At 37.0% G+C, this 18740-nt stretch overlaps 1 protein-coding gene and 1 pseudogene across 1 annotated transcript; one reads left to right on the forward strand and one right to left on the reverse strand.

Annotated features, from left to right (window-relative positions):
• Nucleotides 1-14418: 14418 nt before the first annotated feature.
• Nucleotides 14419-15336, reverse strand: LOC122683160 (olfactory receptor 4A47-like). The gene has a single exon (XM_043886759.1). It carries the CDS (start codon nucleotides 15334-15336, stop codon nucleotides 14419-14421), a length of 918 nt encoding a protein of 305 aa, XP_043742694.1.
• Nucleotides 15337-17607: 2271 nt separating this feature from the next.
• LOC122682867 lies at nucleotides 17608-18117 on the forward strand (annotated as a pseudogene).
• Nucleotides 18118-18740: the final 623 nt, after the last annotated feature.

The raw sequence follows: 18740 nt of genomic DNA on the forward strand, positions 1-18740 counted from the left end.
TTCTGCAGTACTGTACTCTGAGTATTCTGGCTGTCTGAATGATCTCAGACCCTCAACTGCACCTACACAACTCAGGAAGTCTACCAGGATTATTTGAGGGGTCCTTCTCTGAACCACAGATGGAAACTTTTAGAGGTAATAAATGTGAAAAATCCTAGGGCCCAGCCTCTCTGTGTCCCGTCTGTCACTGATCACTGTTGTTTCTGACATCTAGTATCTTAAAAATAACTATTTCATATTTTTCTGCTTTGCTTGTTTTTTCAATAACTTTATGTGGATATCCACGGTAGTTTATTCATAATTTCAAATAACTGGAAACAGTGAAAACATCTCTTAATTAAGAGGAGAATAAATGAACTGTGATACACCCCTAAAATGCACTATTGTGTTTGTGCTACTTCAGTCGTGTCTGACTCTTTGTGACCCAATGAACTGTAGTCTGCCAGGCTCCTCTGTCCATGCGATTCCCCAGACAAGAACATTGGAGTGGTTTTCCATTTCCTGCTCCAGGAGATCTTCTTGACATAAGGCTTAAACCTGCCTCTCATGTCTCCTGCATTGGCAAATGGATTCTTTACCGCTAGTGCCACCTGGGAGGCCCAAAATGGACTACTCCTCAGAAATAAAATTAACCGGCCACTGATAGACACAATAATATGCATAAATCTCAAGTGCATGATACTAAAAGCAAAAAGTCATATTTAAAGACTGCATAGTAGACATGCTCATACATACAGAAAATACTAAATATTGAGACTAAAACTGCTAGAACTAATTAAAAAATTTAACAAAGTTGCAGGATATAAAATCAATACACACAAATAGCTGAATTTACATATACTAACAATGAGTTATCCAAAATAGAAATTAAGAAATTAATTTCATATACAATAGCATCAAAAAGGATAAAACACTTAGGAATAAATTTAACCAAGAATATTTGTATGCTAAAATATCGCTCCTTAATGAAAGGACTGAATAACCATGAGTGGTAAGATATCTATGTTCATGAATTGTAAGAATAAGTATTGTTAAAATGAACACAATAGGAAAATTACTTCATGGTTTCAACACACACCCAATGACACTTTTAACAGAAATACAAAAATCATCATAAAATTCATGACTCTAATAGTCAAAGAAATTTGAGAAAGAATAAAGCTGAAGACATCTCACTTTCTAATTTCAAAATATATTACAAAATGCACTAATCAAAACAGTATGGTACTGACATAAAAGCAGACACACATAGACAAATGAACGGAATAGAAAGTCTGGGGAAAAAAACATGCATATATCATTAACTTACCTTTGAAAAGGGAGCCAAGAGTAAAATATGTGGAAAAGAAAATATCTTCATTGAGTTGGTAAAACTGGATACCTCTATGACAAAGTATGAAATTAGAACTTTGTTGTGTTTTGAATATTTGTGTCAAGTGTGATAATATTATGAAGCCTTTGGGAAATGATCAGATAATAAGGGCAGAGTCTGAGTGAGTGAATTTCGTGAACTTATGAAAAAGGAATTTTGGTAAGGATGGAGAACATTTTTGGAAACCTATACACTATTGTAGGGAATATAAATTGCTGCAGTTCAGTTCAGTTCAGTCGCTCAGTCATGTCTGACTCTTTGCAATCCCATGAGCTGCAGCACGCCAGGCCTCCCTGTCCAACACCAACTCCTGAAGCCCACCCAAATTCATGTCCATTGAGTCGGTGATGCCACCCAACCATCTTATCCTCTACTGCCCCCTTCTCTTCCTGCCCTCAATCTTTCCCAGCATCAGGGTCCTTTCAAAATGAGTCAGCTCTTCGCATCAGGTGGCCAAAGTACTGGAATTTCAGTTTCAACATCAGTCCTACAATGAACACCCAGGACTGATCTCCTTTAGGATGAACTGATTGGATTTCCTCACAGTCCAAGGGACTCTCAAGGGTCTTCTCCAACACCAAAGTTCAAAAGCATCAATTCTTTAGTACTCAGCTTTCTTTATAGTCCAACTCTATTTCTCCCAAGCTTGTCAAAGGACACTGGAGTTTTTATCCTTTCTAGTCACATTTATCATTGTCTTAGAATTGGAATGTGCCCAAAGCTGATTCTTGCTTAATTAAATTCACTGTGATTTTCCAGTAAATTTTAATAGTGTTTCTATATAAAAGATTCTATTAGATCACATCTCAGAATTAGGGACAGAAAGACATGGGGCAAAAAGACAGCTTGAGAACCATGCTGAGACTTGGCAGTCAAGAACAAAATATTAGCCCAATCATTTTGTTTCAGTGAACATTAATTTATCATGTATTTCCCCTCTTGCCACAGCAAGTTTATTCTCTTTTTATTTATAGTTTAGTTTATATTGCCTACATGTTGACAACATATACAAAAATTTTATCATCAAATCATATAGAATGATTAATTTTATCCAATTATTAGCTTTCTTTTAATTTAAAATACCTATTTTATTACACAAGAGCTTCCCTGGTGGCTCAGTGGTAAAGAGTCTGCCTGCCAACATAGAAGACATGGGTTTGATCTCTGGGTCAGGAAGATCCCATTGGAGAAAGCAATGGAAACCCACTCTAGTATTCTTGCCTGGGAGAACCCATAGACAAAGGAACTTAGTGGGCTAAAGTGCATGGGGCACAAAGAGTCAGAAACAACTGAACAGGCATGCAATGCACAGCATTTTATTACACAAACTATGCTATGGGTTCAGTTCAGTTCGGTTCAGTCGCTCAGTCATGTCTGACTCTTTGTGACCCCATGAACCGCAACACTCCCAGCCTCCCTGTCCATCACCATCTCTCGGAGCCTACCCAAACTCATGTCCATTGACTGGGTGATGCCATCTAGCCATCTCATCCTCTGTTGTCCCCTTCTCCTCCTGCCCTTAATCTTTCCCAGGATCAGGGTCTTTTCAAATGAGTCAGCTCTTCCCATCAGGTGGCCAAAGTATTGGAGTTTCAGCTTCAACATCAGTGCTTCCAATGAATATTCAGGACTTATTTTCTTTAGGACTGAGTGGTTTGATCTCCTTGCAGTCCAAGGGACAGTCAAGAGTCTTTTCCAACACCACAGTTCAAAAGCATCAATTTTTTGGCGCTTGGCTTTCTTTATAGTCCAACTCTCACATCCATACATAACTACTGGAAAAACCATAGCCTTGAAGATGGATCTTCATTGGCAAAGTTTGTCTCTGCTTTTTAATATGCTGTCTAGGTTGGTCATAATTTTCCTTCCAAGGAGTAAGTGTCTTTTAATTTAAGGGTTGCAATCACCATCTGCAGTGATTTTGGAGCCCAGAAAAATAAAGTCTGACACTGTTTCCACTGTTTCCCCATCTATTTGCCATGAAGTGATGGGACCAGATGCCACAATCTTAGTTTTCTGAACGTTGATCTTTAAGCCAACTTTTTCACTCTCCTCTTTCACTTTCATCAAGAGGCTCTTTAGTTCTTCTTCACTTTCTGCCATGAGGGTGGTGTCTTCTGCATGTCTGAGGTTATTCATATTTCTCCTGGCAATCTTGATTCCAGCTTGTGCTTCTTCCAGCCCAGCGTTTCTCATGATGTACTCTGCATATAAGTTAAATAAGCAGGGTGACAATATACAGCCTTGACATATTCTGTGTCCTATTTGGAACCAGTCTGTTGTTCCATGTCCAGTTATAACTGTTGCTTCCTGACCTGCTTATAGGTTTCTCAAGAGGCATGTCAGGTGGTCTGGTATTCCCATCTCTTTCAGAATTTTCCACAGTTTATTGTGATCCACACAGTTAAATGCTGTGGCATAGTCAATAAAGCAGAAATAGATGTTTTTCTTGGAACTCTCTTGCTTTTTCAACGATCCAGTGGATGTTGGCAATCTGATCTCTGGTTCCTTTGCCTTTTCTAAAACCAGCTTGAACATCTGGAAGTTCACAGTTCATGTATTGTTCAAGCCTGGCTTGGAGAATTTTGAGATTACTTTACTAGTGTGTGAGAAGAGTGCAACTGTGTGGTAGTTTAAGCATTCTTTGGGATTGAAGGAAAACTGCCCTTTTCCAGTCCCATGGACAATGCTATGCTATGGCCACAGACTATGCTATGGGTAGAGACACAGCAATTAATGAAACAGGGGAATACACCATGTAAAACTCCTTTCCACATAGATTTTACATTCTCATAATGGAGTCAGACAATATAAAAGGTAACAATTAATACTTAAGTTGTAATCCTATTTAGCACTTATAAAACAAAAAATAGAGTACTGTGACAGAAATAAAAGGGAGACTTCTACTATGAATAACATAATCAGAGAAGGTATTTCCTAAAAGATGATGTTGAATCTGATATCCAAAAGATAGGAAGTGACTGCCATCAGCACAGTTACAGACAGTAAAATTATGTAAACATTTGCTAAGTAAAATAATCTTACTTCAGCCATCTCTTGTCTTGATCTAGGTGTTAATGGAAATGTTTACAATCTTTCAACGTTAAGTATGATGTGACATGTGAATTCATCATATGCCACATTTATTATGCTCAGGTACACTCCTTCAATACACTATTTATTGAGAGTTGTTGTTTTTTTTTTTCTTTTCTATGAAAGGATGTTGAATTTTGTTATTATCATTGACCAGCACAAAAAAGCAATTAAGACTATATTTCCCATCTGGATTCCTTTTATTTGTCTTTTCTTTTCTGAACTCCATGGCTAGTAATTTCAAAACAATATTGTTGAATAATAGTGGCAAAAAGTGGGCACCCTTGACTTGTTCCTGATCTCAGAGGAAATGCTTTTACTTTTTCCATTTAGTTTTACCATTGAAAACACTGTTTGCTGTCTCTTTATCCTTTATGGTCTTTATTATGTTGAGATAGTTTCCTTCTATGTCCACTTTGTGAAGAGATTTTTTTTAATCATAAGTGAGTGTTGAATTTTGTCTAAATCTTTTTCTGCATCTATTGAGATGATCATACAGTTTTTATCTTTCAATTTGTTAATATGGTATATCACATTGATTGATTTGCATATATTGAAGAATCCTTGCATCCATGAGATAAACCCCACTTGATCATGGTGTATATTCATTTTAATATATTGTTTGATTCTGTTTGCTAGTATTTTGTTGAGAGCTTTTGCATCTATATTCATCAGTGATATTGGCCTATAGTTTTTATTTGTTTGTTTGTTTGTTATGATATCTTTGTCTGGTGTTGGTATCAGGGTGATGGTGGCCTTGTAGAATGCATTTGGGAGTGTTTCTCCCTCTGCAGTTTTTTGAAAGAGAAGGATAGGTGTTAGGTCTTCTTTAAACATTTGACAGAATCTGTCTATGAAGCCATCTAGCTCTGGGCTTTTGTTTGTTGGAAGAATTTTAGCATGGTTTCAATTTCACTGTTTGGGACTGGTATATTTATATTTTCTATTTCTTCCTAATTTAGTCTTTGAATGTTCTACATTTCTAAGAATTTGTCCATTTCTTCCAGATTGTCCATCTTATTGGCATATAGTTGCTCTTAAAAGTCTTTTATGATCCTATATATTTCTGCAGTGTCTGTTGTAACTTCTTTCTATGTATAATTTTATTGATTTGATTTTTCTCCCTTCTTTTCTTGATGAGTCTGGCAACTGGCTTATCAATTTTGTTTATTTTCTTGAAGAACCATCTTTTAGTTTTATTGATCTTTGCTATGTTTGCTTCATTTCCTTTTCATTTATTTCTGCTCTGATTTTCATTATTTCTTCTCTTCTACTAACTTTGAGTCTTTTTAGACTGTAACTGTTTGCAGATGGCATGATCCTATACATAGAAAACTTGAAAGCTGCCACCAGAAAGCTACTAAAGCTAATCATTGAATTTAGTAAAGTCATAGAATACAAAATTAATACACAATGATCTCTTATATTCCTATATACTAACAATGGAAAATCAGGGACAGAAATTAAGGAAACAATACTTTCACTACTGCAACAACGACAAAAATAAAATACAATGAAATGTCTAGGAATAAATTACCTAAAGAGACAAAAGACCTGTATGCAGAAAAATATAAGATGCCGATGAAAGAAATCAAAGATGACACAAACAGATGGAGAGATATATCATGTTCTTGTGAAAATAACTATACTACCCAAAGAAATCTTCAGATTCAGTACAATCCCTGTGAAATGACAAATGACATTTTCCACAGAGCTATAATAAAAAATAATGTGCAATATGAATGCAAACACAAAAAATCATAAATAGCCAAAGCAATCTTGAGAAAGAAAGACAGACAGAGCTAGAGAAATCAGGTTCCCTGAATTTAGGCTATACTATAAAGCTACAGTAATCAAGAGAGTATGATATTGTCTGAAAACAAAAATACAGTTCAGTGGAACAGATTGAAAATCCAGAGATAAATCCACATATCTAAAGACACCTTATCTTTGACAAAGGAAGTAAGAATATAGAAAGGAGAAAAGGCAGCCTCTTCAATAAGTGGTGCTGGGAAAACTGGACAGCTACATATTAAAGAATGAAATTAAAATACTTCCTAACACCATACACACACCCACCCACACACACACACAAAACAAAAAAAAACAAAAAAACAAAACAAAAAAAAACACCTCAAAATGAATCAAAGACCTAAATATAAGACCAGACACTATAAAACTCATAGAGGAAAACATAAGCAGAACAGTCTTTGACATAAATTGCAGTGAGATTCTCTTTGACCCACGTCCTAGAGTAACATAAACAAAAACAAATGAATGGGGCCTAAGTTTTTGTACAGCAAAAGCAAACTATAAATAAGATGAAAAGACAACCCTCAGAAGGGGAGAAAATAATTGCAAGTGAGGCAACTGACAAAGGATTAATCTCTAAAATATACAAGCAGTTCATATAGCTCAGTATCAGAAAAACAACCAACCTAAAAAAAAAAAAAAAAAAGGGTAAAAGACTAAAAGACCTAAACAGATATTTCTGCAAAGAAGAACTAGAGATCGCCAACAAACACATGTAAAGGTGCTCAACATCGCTCGTTATTCTGTTCAGTTCAGTCGCTCAGTCGTGTCCGACTCTTTGCAACCCTGTGAATTGCAGCACACCAGGCCTCCCTGTCCATCACCAGCTCCCAGAAACTACTCAAACTCGTGTCCATCAAGTCAGTGATGCCATCCACCCATCTCATCCTCTGTCGTCCCCTTCTCCTCCTGCCCCCAATCCCTCCCAGCATCAGGGTCTTTTCCAATGAGTCAACTCTTCTCATGAGGTGGTCAAAGGATTGGAGTTTCAGCTTCAACATCAGTTCCTCCAATGAACACCCAGGACTGATCTCCTTAGGATGGACTGGTTGGATCTCTTTGCAGTCCCAGGGACTCTCAAGAGTCTTCTCCAACACAGACATACAAATCAAAATTACAATGAGGTATGGCCTCCCACTGGTCAGAATGGCCGTCACTGTAAATCTATTCATGTGGATAAGGGTTCACTGTGCCAGAACAACTCAAGCAGCATGGTATCTGGGAAAGCATCCTAGAGAGAACAACGCTTCTCTGAGTTTCAAAGGAGAAATGAGAAAACAAGAGAAGACAAAAAATGATTCCATAAAGAAAAATGCCCATGTATAGTCACAAAAGTGTAATATCTGATTGAATAATCATTTCAGTTAATTTATCCATTCAAAGCAAGGGTAACAATTTTAGAATTCATCTGTATTCAGCTTTTTTTTTTTTTTTTGGTGTTAGTTCTAGAAGGTCTTGTAGATCTTCATAGAACCATTTGATTTCAGCTTCCTCAGCATTAGTGTTTGGGGCATAGACTTGGATTATTGTAATGCTGAATGATTTGCCTTGGAAACTAACAGAGATCATCTGTGGTTTTTGAAATTGAACTCAAGTACTGTCTTTCAGGCTCTTTTGTTGACTATGAAGGTTACTCCATTTCTTCTAAGGGATTCTTGCCTACAGTAGTAGATATAGTGAAGTTGCTCAGTCATGTCTAACTCTTTGCAACACCATGGACTGTAACATCCCAGTCTCCTCTTTCCATGGGATTTCCCAGGCAAGGGTACTGGTGTGGATTGCCATTTCCTTCTCCAGAGGATCTTCCCGACCCAGGGATCAAACCTGGGTCTCCAATATTGCAGGCAAACACTTCACCATCTGAGCCACCAGGGACGTGTCCATCTAAATTAAATTTGCCCACTCCATCCATTTGAGTTCATTGATTCCTAAGACATTGATGCTCACTCTTCCCATCACCTGTTTAACCATGCTACCTAATTCATATCTCCAAATATCTATCAATTTAACATTTATTAAAATTATTTTTAAAATTTCACAAATAACATTATTCCTTCCTAGATGTTCTCCATCTCAATATATGGTATAAAAGTGTTTAATGAAAGAAAATATTATCATTGCAAGAAGAGCACCTATCATTTATTGTGCAAAATTAAATGCAGAAACTGTATCCATATAACATTAATTATATATATATATATATGCATTTTTAGATACACTTATATACATCCACAGATACACACACACATATAATCACATTTAATGTATAGCATTCTTTACAGTAACAAGTATTACGATACTTATAACTGAAGAGACAGCTAAGAATATTTAATTTTCTCAAATCACACATTTCTGAAGGACTAATTAAAAACTATTTGACTTCAAAACTCCTGTGATTCCAGAAGTTTGTCAGCTTTTATAAACTTGAGTTTAAAATAATTTCCTACATGATGAAGCAACTTACACATCTGAAAAACTTGTCTTCTATTATTAACTATTATAGATTTACCTTTCAGAGACTTGTAAACAGTCAGCAAAAATGTCTCTTCAATCTGAATGTGACCATCAAAGACAGAAATCTGCATTGTTTCTTAAAGACATATTTGATGTCAGATGAATATGTCTGTCCATTACAAAGTATTTCAAATATTTTTTAAACAGTTATTATTATCATGGTAGCTCTGACTTTAAAGGAATTCTATGATTTAAACAGGAAAAAAAATCCACATTAGAGTAATCCATCAAAACGGCAAAGCTATATCACATAAGAGGTTAGTAACTATTTAAAAGAATTATTCCCTGTAATTAACTTATTTTGTAGTAACTTCAAAAAGGAAAATTTTCCACTTTTTTTCTGTGTATCTCATTATTCTGGGAAAATATGGCAAAACTAACTGTACTGAGCTTTTGAGAGGCATACTTGAAACAGCTATTGCACCTCCTGAAAAAGTTATGACAGTTCTGAAGAGTATACCGTCTTCTCCCTAGAGAAACAAAGATCATGGGACATTTTATATCTTCCAACCAGATATGTCATAAAGTCACACAATCAGAGTCCACCCAAGGCAGATTCTTGCTTCATTATATTTAATGTGATTTTCCACCAAATTTAAGAATGACATCTGCATGTAATGATACTATTAGACTAATCATATAGTTAGGGACAGAAAGATGTAACAAAGGGAAAAAACAAAGCTTCAGAAACATTATGGAACATTTGCTGACAGAGAATAAACTATTAGTCCTGTCATTTTGTTCCAAGGTAAATGAATTTACTACTTATTTCCCCACTTAGGTATAAAAATATTTTATTTCCTTTTGTCTAATCCTTAATTGTTTCTGCCTATAACTCTGGGTTAAACTTTTTTATTTTTTTTAGTTAAAAAAGCACCCATTTCATAAATATCTCAAAATTAAGGGGTGTGTGTGTGTGTGTGTGTGTGTGTGTGTGTGTGTGTGTGTGTGTGTTAGTCACTCAGTCATATCTGACGCTTTGTGACTGCATGAACTGGAGCCCACCCTGTTTACTTCTGTCTATGGAATTCTTCAAGCAAGAATACTGCAGTGGGTTTCCATTCCCTTCTCCAGGAGATCTTCCAAACCAAGGGACTGAACCCTGGTCTCCTGCATTGCAGGCAGACTCTTTACCATCTGAGCCTCCAGGGAAGATGATACCACATCATACGAGGTAACAACTCAAAATTAGTTCCTTGAGAAATGCTATCAAATCATGTGCTATAAGATGGTAGTGCCAGGACGTAAAGGATTCTTCTGTCCATTTATGTTTCTATGCCAGCAATAAACACAGTTACCACACAGCAGGTATTCAGTAAAAATAATGACTATATGAGTAACCGTTTATGGTATCTATAATTTTCCTCTGAGGCCTGGCATGCCACAGTCTATGAGATCACAAAGAGTTGGACAGAACTTGATGACTGAATAACAAAAACATCCCCAACCGTAGTGAACACTGGAAGTGCATGACTACCCAAAACTCTTCAACACAACTTGCATAAGCTATTAGTCTCCAAACTTTAAACCTACTTTCCTAATCTAAAATCCAAAGAGTTATGTTTCCCTACTACCCTGCGAATTGGATGAAGATATGTGATTTGAGTTTTGACAACCAGGAACATTTGTGCAAGTCTTTGAGCAGATATTGCCTTCTCCAACTGTGGTGTTGGAGAAGACTCCTAAGAGTCTCTTGGACTGCAAGGAGATCCAACCAGTACACCCTAAAGGAAATCAGTCCTGAATATTCATTGGAAGCTCCAATACTTTGGCCACCTGATGAGAAGAACTGACTCACTGGAAAAGACCCTGATGCTGGGAAAGATTGAAGGCAGAAGGAGAAGGGGATGATAGAGGGTGAGATGGTTGGATGGCATTGCCTACTTGATGAACACGAGTTTGAGTAAACTCCGGGAGTTTGTGATGGACAGGGAGGTCTGGCGTGCTGCAGTCCATGGGGTCACAAAGAGTCGAACATGACTGAGTGACTGAACTGAACTGAACTTGAGTGGATATTAGATATCTTAAGCTAAGTAATTCTGAGAATCAGAGTGGTTCTGAGAGTGCTCAAAAATAGGACCTCAGTACCCAAATTCCAAAATCCAGCACATTTGAGGGAAAAATCCAAACTTGGTGTGGGAAAGCATGTAATGTATCATTTTCTATATGTCTCAATCTGCTCATTGGAAAAAAAAAAAAAAAAGGAGGATAGAGTTAGACAGATTCAGAACCCTTTCAAGTCTATCTGTGATACTTTTTGTGCATCCTTGCATTTTTTTTATAATTAAATAACAATTTTCAAGCATATCACTGCTACATGGAAAACATCATGCAGTGGTAAGAGGATTGGATAATTACAGGGACCAAATTATCACCACAAGTTTCTCAGTCAGTGTGCTCCTGTTTAAGACTCAAAACATCCTTGGAGAGAGAGCAGAGCACAGTGGTGGATAATGTTTGCTCTGGAAATTGACTGTCTGTGTTCAATTCCAACATCATCATTTATTATCTAGGTGGCCTTGGTCAACTTAAGAAACATCTCTGTGCCTCAGTTTCATTATTATTAGGATAAGGATACTAATAGTTTCTTTGGGTTTTCCAGGTGGTGCAGTTGTAAAGAATATGGCTTCCAATGCAGGAGACCCAGGAGATGTGAGTTCAATCCCTGGGTCAAGAAGATTACCTGGAGTAGGAAAGTGGCAATCCACTCCAGTATTCTTGCCTGGAAAATCCCATGGATGGAGGAATCTGGTGGGCTACATTCCATGTGGTCACAAAGACTCGAAAACGACTGAGCAACTGAGCACACACAGATGCACTAATAGTGTCTATCTCTTAGGACTGCTGTTTTATGGCAAATAAAGTACTTAAAATTTCCTTGACATCTCAAAGGTTGATAAACAATGTTGCTAATTAACTTTTTGGAGTGTTTCACTATGAAACAGAAGGTTCGGATTTTGCTAATTTAATACAAAGCTAGTGAAGGTAATTCTAGTTGAGCTATTCCAAATTCTTAAAGATGATGCTCTGAAAGTGTTGCACTCAATAGGCCAGCAAATTTTGAAAATGCAGCAGTAGGCACAGGACTGGAAAATGTCAGTCTTCATTCCAATCCCAAAGAAAAGCAATGCCGAAGAATGTTCAAACTACTGCACAATTGCATTCATCTCACACGCTAGCAAAGTAATGCTCAAAATTCTCCAAGCCAGGCTTGAACAATACATGAACTGTGAACTTCCAGATGTTCAAGCTGGTTTTAGAAAAAGCAGAGGAACCAGAGATCAAATTGCTAACATCCGTTGGATTACTGAAAAAGCAAGAGAGTTCCAGAAAAACATATATTTCTGCTTTATTGACTATGCCAAAGCTTTTGTCTACGTGGATCAACACAAACTGTGGAAAATTCTGAAAGAGATGGGAATACCAGACCACCTGACCTGCCTCTTGAGAAACCTGTATGCAAGTCAGGAAGCAGCAGTTAGAACTGAACATGGAACAACAGACTGGTTCCAAATAGGTAAAGGAGTATGTCAAGGCTGTATATTGTCACCCTGCTTATTTAACTTATATGCAGAATACATCATGAGAAACGCTGGGCTGGAGGAAGCACAAGCTGGAATCAAGATTGCTGGGAGAAATATCAATAACCCCAGACAGTCAGATCACACCACACTTATGGCAGAAAGCGAAGAACTAAAGAAACTCTTGATGAAAGTGAAAGAGGAGAGTGAAAAAGCTGGCTTAAAGCACATCATTCAGAAAACAAAGATCATGGCATCTGGTCCCATCACTTCATGGGAAATAGATGGGGAAACAGTGGAAACAGTGGCAGACTATTTTTTTTTTTGGCCTCCAAAATCACTGCAGATGGTGACTGCAGCCATGAAATTAAAAAACGCCTGTTCCTTGGAAGAAAAGTTATGACCAATCTAGATAACATATTAAAAAGCAGAGACATTACTTTGCCAACAAAGGTCCGTCTAGTCAAGGCTATGATTTTTCCAGTGGTCATATGTGGTTGTGAGAGTTGGACTATAAAGAAAGCTGAGCACCGAAGAATCAATGCTTTTGAACTGTGGTGTTGGAGAAGACTCTGGAGAGTCCCTTGGACTGCAAGGAGAGCCAACCAGTCCATCCTAAAGGAAATCAGTCCTGAATATTTATTGGAAGGACTGATGTTGAAGTTGAAACTCCAAGACTTTGGCCACCTGATGTGAAGAACTGACTCATTGGAAAAGACCCTGATGCTGGGAAAGATTGAAGGCAGGAGAAGGGGATGCCAGAGGATGAGATGGTTGAGTGGCATCACCAACTCGATGGACATGAGTTTGAGTAAACTCTGGGAGTTTGTGATGGACAGGGAAGTCTGGGGTGCTGCAATCCGTGGGGTCGCAAAGTGTTGGACACGACTGAGCAACTGACCTGAACTGAACTGAACTGCATTAGTATGCACGATGTCAAGGATAGAAGAGAATATTACAACTCACAAATCGCTATTTGGGCATAGGATAAGATTGTCTGCCTTAGGAATGATTTTATTATACATGAGTATAATATTTACCTGTGGTAAAATATTTTGACCTGTAGCAAGAAGAAAAAGAGATTAAAAAGTACAAAAGAATGAAAACACAGAGCACATTATAGTAAAGCAAAGCAAAGCAAATTCAAAAAGAAAACAAAGCATTGATTCCTCAGAGATCCTTCATCTGATGTTAAGGATAAAGTGAAACAAGAGAAAATAATCATACTATGACAGATACAGAACCAAACTTTCAAGTATTAATAATTCATTTCCTGGGAAATTATAGAATCATTAGACGGACCTTTGTTAGCAAAGAAATGTCTCTGCTTTTTACTATGTTCTCTAGGTTGGTCATGGCTTTTCTTCCAAGGAGCAAATGTGTTTTAATTACATGGCTGCAGTCAACTTTTGCAGTGATTTTGGAGACCCCCTAAAGAAAGTCTCTCACTGTTTCCATTGTTTCCCCATCTATTTGCCATGAAGTGATGAGAATGGATGCTCTGATCTTAGTCTTTTGAATATGACAACTCTGACATTAACCTTTTTCAATATTAACAAGCTAAGCAATATGGGCAAAATAATATAAGCATCTTGCAGATAAAAAACAAGACATACACTTTAAATGTTAACTTGAGTCATCCATGAGTGAGGAGGAGTAAACCAAGATTTTATGTCTTATTTCTTGCTTTAGTTTTCTGAAATGTCTATTGAGTACTAAATTCTGAACGATTACATTAATTGAGAGAGAATCATAAGAGTATCTTTCACTAAAAAATAAATGTAACAATTTACTAGTAGCTTAACTCAACATTTAGAATGTAAATCTATAGTCTCAATAGAGATATTTTACACCAAAAACTAAATATATTCTCCTAAGAAACTGTGACAAGTTTGAAAATATACATCAAACAAAATACAGCATAGGAAATTAGGAAAATCTTAAAAATATACTTGGATCATTGAAAGTATTCACATAATAAATGTTTTTTATCATGCCTAAGGTATTAATTCTGAGGAGAAATTTAATACACTTACATAATTAAACATGACTTTCCTTGAAAGAGCAATTCTTCATTAAAAATAGGTCATACATTTCCATGCTGCCTCATTTTCTTTTTCTGATCCAGAGCTTTTTCATGGCACTTTGCATCTCTCCATTTCTCAGAGTGTAGATTAGAGGGTTCAACATAGGGGTCATAATGGTGTAAAACACAGCCAAGGATTTATCAATGGATAAGGTGGAAGGAGGTCTCACATACATAAAAGTGCAGGGCACAAAGAAGAGGAGCACAACAGTGATGTGGGAGCCACAGGTGGATAAGGCTTTGCGTTTCCCTTCCTGGCTAAGATTCTTCAGGGAGCGCAGAATGACCCCATAGGAGATGAATAAGAGCACAAAAATGACCACACAGATTGCTCCATCATTGAAAACCACAATGAGGCCAATAATGTAGGTGTCACTGCAGGCCAGTTTTAACAAAGGGTACATGTCACAGATGAAGTGGTCAATGACATTGGGGCCACAGAAAGGAAGGTTGTAAGCTAAGAGTAGTTGAACTACAGCATGTAAAAACCCACCAACCCAGGCCAACAGCAGCAGCAGAACACACAGCCGCTGATTCATGATTGTCAAATAATGCAAGGGTTTGCAGATGGCCACGTAGCGGTCATAGGCCATGACCACCAGGAGTAAAATCTCAGCACCACCAAATAAGTGCTCTATAAAAAGCTGAGCCATGCAAGCTTCAAAAGAAATGGTTTTCTTCTCACACACTAAGTCTATAATCATATTTGGAGTGATCGTAGTAGAATAAACAGCATCCATAAATGATAAGTAGCCAAGAAAGAAGTACATAGGGGCATCCAGGGTTGCACTGAACACGACAGTCGTGACAATGAGTAGGTTGCCCACCATCGTCACAATGTAGATGAGCAAGAACACAACAAACAATATTTTCTGACCCTCAGTGCTCTGAGTGAGTCCTACGAGGACAAACTCAGTTACATTGTTTCTTCGTTCCATAGGTTCTTCTTCATTTTATTTCAGAGTTTAAGACAGAATTACTTGTAAATATAATCATTATTAGTGACTTCCTGAAGCCTTAAGTTAATTTGTTTATTTGTTCAAGTAATAAGTAGTATGTTTTATTATGCTCCAGTACTTTCAGACATCATAAGATGAGGCTGATTCATAACTTCAACAATCTTGTACACTAATGGAGAAGCAAGTCATTAAGAGACATGTGTGGGAAAAGAGCACATAATTAAGTAAACGAGTTGCCACAACTACCTTCCCATCTGGAAGCTAATAAAATTGCACATGTAATTAATAACATATAAAAACAAAAATTCATAAAAGTTTAATAAGAAAATTAAAGCAAAATATGTTGCATATTTGCATTCTGGTCAATAAAGGAAATGACTTTCTATATTCTCATGATGAGGGATGCTTCTTAACCAATCACTGATATCCCAAATAGGTATATTTTGACAATTTCAAATTTTTTTAAGGATTTAGGAAGATACCATGATGTCAATAGGTGAAAGTAGTTTGTGGAAATCATTTATATTTTAGAGGATATATGCAGAGTTAATATCTAAAATAGACAAATATCACTAATAAATTAATAAATAAAAGACATAAATATTTAAGAAAAATGTAAACAAATAATTAAAGAAAAACATATTTAAATATCCAAGAAACACATGATAGGATGCTGAAACTCACTTGTGAATAGAAAAATATGAATTGAAGTAACAACTTGCTTACTATAGTATTATCTTGAGGTCGTGAAAGCCACTCAATCAAGTTCTACAGATGTTATGTCATCCTCTAATTTTCAAGCGATTAGTAAATAATGCTTAGAGAACATATCATTTAAACCTAACATGAGACAAGAAATATCTGTTCATTAAAATGTCCTCAGACAGACAATTTCTTAGAATACTTGATGTTAGAGCTATGAGGGAAGCCCTGATGTTAGAGAGGGTAAATTTATTATGAATCTTTATAGTATGAAAATACCCAGATGAGCATTACAGTATTGAATCAATCTCCACACATTTTAGTAGTCACAAAGGATCCCTAAAATTGTTCATTAAGAGAATCATGTAGAAGAAATTTTGAATGTCTTGAATTCATGCACCACCAGTGAACGCATGAAAAGTGTAAAGCTTAATTCAGAAACAAGTATATAAATGCACTTTCTGGATTACCTGCATGAAACCTTCATTTGATCCATGTTCTTTTCTGTGATTCCTTCTCTCTTGTTCTTCAGGCACTGGTTATATCTCCAAGAACAAAGAAAGACAGTTATATGCAGCATCATTGGACACTGAACTTTCTCCACTAGACAAGCTCTTTTGATGCTTGCAGGAAGTTCACTGTCTCTGTCATTCAGAAAAATATTACTTTTCAAATTGCTGGGATTTTCAAAATGAATATGAATACTTTATTATACAAAGAACTATGAATCTTAATTGTGAATAGAAAATAAAAATAGTCATTATTGGCAGGTTTTGTCCTGATGACAAACAAAAGTTAAACCAGCATTTTGGTTGTAGAGAAAACTCCAAATTGTATATGAATACTTACATTTAAATTTTGCTAAATTTCATGCATTTTGAAATAGTGAAATAGCCTCTACAACATTTTGATTTTCAATCAGTTATACTGTCCTATCTTCATATGGTATTGTTGACTTCTGGGTTTCCTGCAGGGTAAATAATAATTTCATAAACATATTTCACTATATTATTGAATCCATTATTTCAATCTGCAAAGAAGTCTGCCGTGTGATTACAGGTACAAACAAATAACCTCTGAGTAAAGGCAAAGGTGTACAAACCCTTTATCTACATCTAACTGCATCGCATATTACTGAGTTATTCAGTTGGTCCATCTCCAAGGTTGATTCTTCTCTAATTGAATCTTTGGGACCTTCCTCATAATTTTGAGAGTTGACTCTTTACCTCCAGAGATGCCACGAGGATAATCACCACATAGGACATGACTTTCAGATCCCTATCCTCTGGGGGAACTATAATCTTGAGCTACAGTCTCAAGAAGCTAGAAGAAGAAAAGCAAAATAAATCCAGGGACCCTTGTAGAATGGAAATAATACATCGAAAACAGAAGTCACAGAAGTAAATGTAATTGAAAAACTGAGAAAATACATAAGACCAAGAATTGGTTATTTTAAAATTTAATAAAATTGATTACATCCTAACAAAACAGACTAAGAAAAACTAAGAACAAATTCCCAGTATCAAAAATAAAGACGGTGGGGTTCTGATGCTCGCTGCCGGGGTGGGAGGCCAGAGCGAGCGTCTCGCGGCCGGAGAAGGAAGACGGCAGCGGAGTCGTGCGTTACCCAGGAGGGAATTAAGGAGCCGGAGAAGCCATCGATCAAAGAAGACCCGCCCGCTGCCACTCGCGGCTTCACCACCAACAATGGCCGCCCCACCACATGGATGAGGTCTCCCGCAGAAATGTGCCTTCTGCGAGCTGCAGGTCTACACTCGGATGGATGCAACCTTGAAAGAATTGACTAGTTTGGTAAAAGAAGTATACCCAGAAGCCAGATGAAAAGGCACACGCTTCAATTTTGCAGTTGTCTTTACAGATCTTAAACGTCCTGGCTATCGAGTAAAGCAGATTGGCAGCACCATGTCTGGGGGAAAGGGGACTTATGACTCCCTGACCCTGCCCTTGCAGAAGTTCCAAATGGGAGACTATCTGGACATGGCGATCACCCCTGCACATCGGGCACTGCCTCCTTCAGAGCGCATGAGGCCCCATTAAATTGTACTTACTCTTCCCAGTCAATTCTGTAAAATAAACTTTCACTTCTTCCTCCCCTCCTTATTGCCATTAAGCCTTTAAACTCTGTAAACAAATTGTAATGCATCTATTTAGAAATTAGATTTGGCTTTTCTATGGTATGACGATTAATAGAAAATCCATATGTTTCAAGTTCTGTAAAATATGAAAAGTGCTCTTAGCATTCTATGTAAAACTGGAGTGTTAAATTTATCTTGCAATCACCCTGAGTATGAAAGTTAATGGGGCCTGGGTTCCAGGTTTAATATAGTACTGGTTGTTTAGGCCATGAATGGAGTTGGTATGTTTCAGCCCAGATGAGGCAGAACAAGAAAGCCATGTTATATTAAATGGAACAGGGATTTGTCACCTAGATGCTTTATGGACTTGGGAAGAGAACCTGTGGGAATGGGGGGGTGCAGCTTCCCTGTTTTGGAACAGTCTGAGATGATGCAAGTTGAAGAAGCTGTCTGTGTTTAAAGAGAGTGGCCTGCCTGAATCAAGGTGTGATGACAAGTTAGAGAAAAAGTGCCACAGTGAAGACTTTGTATACTTTGAAAATGGGGAGATTAGAGCATTTTGAGGGCAGGGAGCAGGATAGAGGA

The sequence above is a fragment of the Cervus elaphus genome, chromosome 24 (genome assembly GCF_910594005.1).
Source record: "Cervus elaphus chromosome 24, mCerEla1.1, whole genome shotgun sequence".
NCBI lineage: Eukaryota > Metazoa > Chordata > Mammalia > Artiodactyla > Cervidae > Cervus > Cervus elaphus.